Source organism: Olea europaea, chromosome 7, assembly GCF_002742605.1.
Source record: "Olea europaea var. sylvestris chromosome 7, O_europaea_v1, whole genome shotgun sequence".
Lineage (NCBI taxonomy): Eukaryota > Viridiplantae > Streptophyta > Magnoliopsida > Lamiales > Oleaceae > Olea > Olea europaea.
The window spans coordinates 6,593,799-6,598,968 of record NC_036243.1 but is presented as its reverse complement, the minus strand read 5'-3'; the positions used below and the strand labels follow the sequence as shown (position 1 = coordinate 6,598,968).

Sequence of the window (5,170 nt, the reverse complement as noted above, 5' to 3'; positions counted from 1 at the left end):
GAGAGAGAGAGAGAGAGCGCAAAGGCAGAGCATGTTCCAATATACAGAAAAATATCCATTAGTTGGAAATAAAATATGTACTGTGAACAACAAAATACTTTTGGATAATTTTCATGCAAGATTACCTGCATTCCCGTGACTGATTTTAGGACACCCCAAATTATGTGCTTTTTAACCCGTGAAAATAGCCTTCTCCAAGTTCCAGTGAATTCAACACGATGGAATGTGTCCATCAGCAACCTCAACTCACCTACTGCAAATCTGGATCCTTCATAGGTAACCAGCAGCTCAACCTGCTCCAATGTAACACCGAATTGCATCAATTACAAGGCAAAATTAACATGACAGAGTAAGGAATCATTCTTTCACAAAAGAAGCAACCTGACTAATCTTGATATTGTGAAATTCCCTCATTTTCCGAGGTCTAGATCTTTTCTCATCTGGAACCTTTCCCATTTTTTTCTCCTCATGCGAGGATCGACCAGGTTTGACAAGTTTAGATTCTCTTGCTTTTTGTCTAATGGGTTCATCTTGCTGTTCAGGACAAGCAAGGGGCCCACTTTTTGATGAAGAAACACTCGAAGAGTGAACTTGTAATACAAGTTCATTTGCTACAGATTCTGCCACATTTTCTTCCCATGTTCTATCAAAGGAAGATGTTCTTCTCAGCTCTGGGGTCGACCCACTAACATTATTTGTTTCAATGTTTTGCAGCTTTGATGCCTGCACAAAAAATAATGTATTTCAAGAACAATCGGCAAAATATAAGTTGTACCATCTGATCTAAAAGCTCAAGTGGTTAGAGAAGAATAATTTTGACTTCAACAAGATCCTTCACGTGCAAGACCAGGTTACTTTTTTATCTAAGACCTAACATGTGCAAAATTTTCAGATATGGGGGTGGCAAGACTTGAACTCGGGACATTTGTCATACCACATTGATTAACCTTGCCTAAAAGCTTAAGCCATTAGATGTGATAAATTTATTTATTTAAATTTTGTCTTCAGCAATATAATTATTTATATCAAAAGACTGATCCGTATGAAAAGTGATATTTCACTAACACCAGTTTACCTAGACCAACAACGAATCTACAATTTAAGCTATCATCTTTGAGAAACTCACATGGGAGGAATCAGCAGCAACAATGGACTGATTTGTTGCAGATGTAGCTGCTAAGGCAGAGGTGCTTGATTTGGAAATATCATCTTTGGTCGAGTGACTGCTAGTTACAGATGCATCTTGAAATATTGTCCCTTTCTTTACACGCCTTGAACCAGCAGTAGTTGAAACCTTCCATACTTCCTATACATCACAGAAAAAAATTCGTTTAAAGTTTATAAGATGATCTCATTGACACCTTAAAGCAGTGAATTTAAATAAACCTGCCGCCGTTGAGAGTCTTGTTCCTCTTCCGGGAAGAAATATTCCCACATCATTTTGTACATTGTCTCTGTCAAATATATCTTTAAAGGGTAGATCTCAACCTGCAAAATGGGACAGCAACTTGTTTTGAGAAAATTTGAATGCAATTTCACAGGAAAAATTGGACACCTTAGGGCTTGGAACAAAAGGTGCTCAACTTCTGATCAAATATGTAGTGCAATTAATCTTCCAAACTTCAAACTGGCGAAATAACAAAAATAATGTCCATATTCTCAAGCATATTACNAAAAAAAAATGAAGAAGAAGAGAAAAATCTAATCCTGATCACTTAAAAGAGCGTATGAAGCAACACCAAGTTGAGCAGCACGTAACAAATAACTCCAGGTATATACACCAGCTCACATACTGGAGAGACTATTTTCTTTTCTTTTCTTTTTTTCTTTTCAACCATTTTTTTGTTGGTGCGTGTGCCAGAGGGAGAAGGAACTTTTAGTGATGAACATGTTTTGTGATGTAAACTGTAACCAGCTAAAGATGCTTTGCATTCTTTGGACTTCAACAGGGCAATAAAGACTACGGGATTAAAAAATAGGATAATCTCGTAGACTGTAAACTTTAAAAATCAAATGAAATTGTAGTAGAAACCTGGATTCAGGACTAATTTGCAGAAAATTAGAGAAGGATAAAAATTTGCACGTAGTACCCCAAGTGAGTATAGAAAATACTATAAACCCAGCCTAAAATGCAAAATCATTTCAAGAAAAGAATCAAATTATCCATTGGGAAAAACACAACGTACTTTCTTTCTCCCCCATACGTTTGTTTTGATCAAGGCTAATTGAAAAGCAGCAAGGGAATGAAACTAGTGTAACAGAATCACAATCACTCCATGAAGAAAGTATCCACCCAAATCCATAAATCCCCCTTTTCCATTAATTATGTCCATGATTGTCAAGGCCTTTTTGAGTCCCATTAAATTTAAGGGATTATGAATGCAGCAAGGCAAAACTCACATCTAAAGAAAGTACAATATTTCATGCAAGGAGGACCCTTCTAAAGCAACTTAATTTCACCAAAATCCCCTTTTTCGAAATATCTCATGTGGACCAATCCTTCAACGTCTTTACCTTTGCCTTGATTCAATATTTGAAGCTCCTGATAGAATTGAGTATTAACCAAATGTACCCCAAACACCTCCGAACATCCGCACCTTCCTTTGGTCAAAAACTAGCAGTCCACATGTTCTCGAGTATGGAGTCCAGACACATAGAGCTGAAACTATGTGCTGTCTCCATCTAGTCGCAAACATCCTGCTCATTTCCCTTTCACTATTATTACTCCACGAGGAATTTATTAGATGCATCCTAAATATTTTATGAACTCTAGCCTAATCCCCTCACAGTTCCTTTACCTCTCTTACAACCAGTTTTCCATCTATATAAATATGAAAGAACTTCTTCAGTCCTACAAAGGCCAGAGCTAGATTTCCAGAGCTCTAGTTGGATCACCAAATCCTTCCGCACCTTAACTCTCCCCTCCTTCGTTTGTTGTGCATATCCTCTATCATGTTTGATTGCTTTGAATGATGTCCTCCGTCACCTTCATTGTCCCCCATCAAAGCCTTTCACCACTGCAGCTGAAGTGGACGTGATTCTCCTTATGAACTTGTAATAAAAAGTAAGCTGGTGGTTAAACTGTATTTGTATCCTTTGTTTATCTATGCAATTCCATTCCTTGATTATCTACATGACAATTAAATTTTATGATATTTGGGAAAAGACCAGGAAAACTAATTTATATGAGGATGTGATAAAGGACCTTGAAAGACATAAGAACAGGAAACTATCCTTCAATTAGAAAACGGTAGATTATCCAAATCCCAAATAAAATTAATGACCTTCCTTGAAACACTTGGCTATAAACCCAAACTCCAGCAGAAATTATATCATGTTTCTTTGTAATTAATTTACGGAACTCAATTACTGCTATATCTGCTGCAGTTGAGCAGCATAAATATTTTTTCCCATAGATGACGGGAAATGCTCCCAATTCTCAACAAGGGAACATCGACCATGATCAAATCAGAAAATATTGGCAATTTCTATGGTCCAAGACAAGACCTCCCTCCCATTTTTATGGCTGATTTGCTTCATAAAATACTGAACCGCATGCTATTCTGTAGTATGATCTATGACAGCTATTAACAAATACAGAAAACTCAAGGTTTAAGTTAGAAATAATTTAGCATCACAGTGCTTGAAGCAGAAGGACCCAATTCTCAGATATTTTAATGACAGCTGAAAAAGATTGCTGCTTCAAATGTATGCATGAATTTATATAGCACTGCTGACCTGAAACAGTTCAAGAGGAGAATTCCCATCCTTCGGAGCTCCCTGTTTTGCATCTACACGAAGCATCACTTTCCTGAGTTCATTAAAGCTTACAAATGAGACAATGCAAGGAGGGTTTGCTGCATTTCATGATTTTGATTTCTCAGATAGGGATAACAATTTTAAATATTTAGTTCCTTTTCTCAGTGTGCAAAGTGTTTAATTTGAAATTAGCATGCCGAACATTGCCACCAGACACAAAAATTTAACGGAAGTTAGATTTAAAAATACAATTAAGTCTAGTCGTTAACCAAGCAGTGGGTAAGTTTTGCTTAATTCTGAACTGAACATTGGTCAAGAGATGAATAAATCAATAGAAATTTCATTAAGTGTGACCTGAAATTATTCATTAATTTCTTTTTCAGGTAACGGAGAGGGGAGTTTGTGGGAAGTTCTCATATTTGAGTAACAGCAGGTCAAAAATATAGTAAACTATTTCAAACGATTGGAAGCACTTTCAATAACATGCTAAGAATAGTTTTGAATAATCTAATATTTATTTTTGTAATCAACAGGCAGATCTACACATACTTGACCAAAGACATTCTTATCTTATTACAAAGGTAGGAGATAGATGTATGGACAAAACAGACACCATTCATCAGCTACGGCCAAGAAAGGCTGAATATTAAGTAATTACAGTGGCCATTAAAACTTAAATAAGGTAAAAAGCCTATCTCAAATTATTATTTCATTTGTTCACATCTACTAATTTATTTATTTTTTATTTTTTTCAGAAAGGTTTCATTTCTCATTGACATTAAAAACGACAACCTCTATTTATAAGAGAATGTTATAATGGATGAATGGTCATAAAAAGTAGATAAAAATAAGAAATGAGGCAACGTGTCAAGTTGTAGAGGTGGTACCAATGAAAGATAAATGAAGAAGGAAAGATGTGGTTAGGACAAGAACACATTCACGAGAGTGATGCAATCTCCAGTAAAACAATCAAAGAAGAGGAAAATCAAATTTGAACTCCAATAATATGGTTGCAAAGGCTTTAACTTAATCAGAACTTTTAGTAGATGTAGCACTAGACCGGACACAATGACCAAAAAAGGATTGTACAGTAGACTCCAAGTTTATTGACAATAAGATTTAGCTGGTTCTCTTAATTGGTTAAGGGAGGGCTAAGAATCATTTATGTCACACTCATGACAGACAAGGAATCACCAATTTGATATCACCCCTTAGTCAAAGGATAAAGTATTTCTTACGACTTCGTCATTTGCATAATTGTGCTCAAACTCCACTTCAACCATCTCACTGATCATTAATTTTTCCACTCAAGAAACCATGTAACTGATGTGAATAAGGTCATCAATTTCTAGTGTGTGTGTGGGTGTGGGTGTAAGAGAGCACTGGTGGTGACAGGAGTGGACAAATATTT

General features: G+C 36.1%; 1 protein-coding gene across 1 annotated transcript in view; it reads right to left on the bottom strand.

The window, feature by feature from the left end:
- LOC111397825 (protein SABRE) overlaps positions 1-5,170 on the bottom strand; it is a 47,711-nt gene that overhangs the window by 3,819 nt on the left and 38,722 nt on the right. The window contains exons 19-23 of the mRNA XM_023024801.1: positions 3,739-3,811; positions 1,387-1,488; positions 1,127-1,306; positions 382-723; positions 126-293 (exon numbers count right to left, since the gene is read on the bottom strand). Coding sequence (XP_022880569.1) covers positions 126-293; positions 382-723; positions 1,127-1,306; positions 1,387-1,488; positions 3,739-3,811 — 865 coding nt within the window. The remainder of the gene's footprint in view (positions 1-125; positions 294-381; positions 724-1,126; positions 1,307-1,386; positions 1,489-3,738; positions 3,812-5,170) is intronic.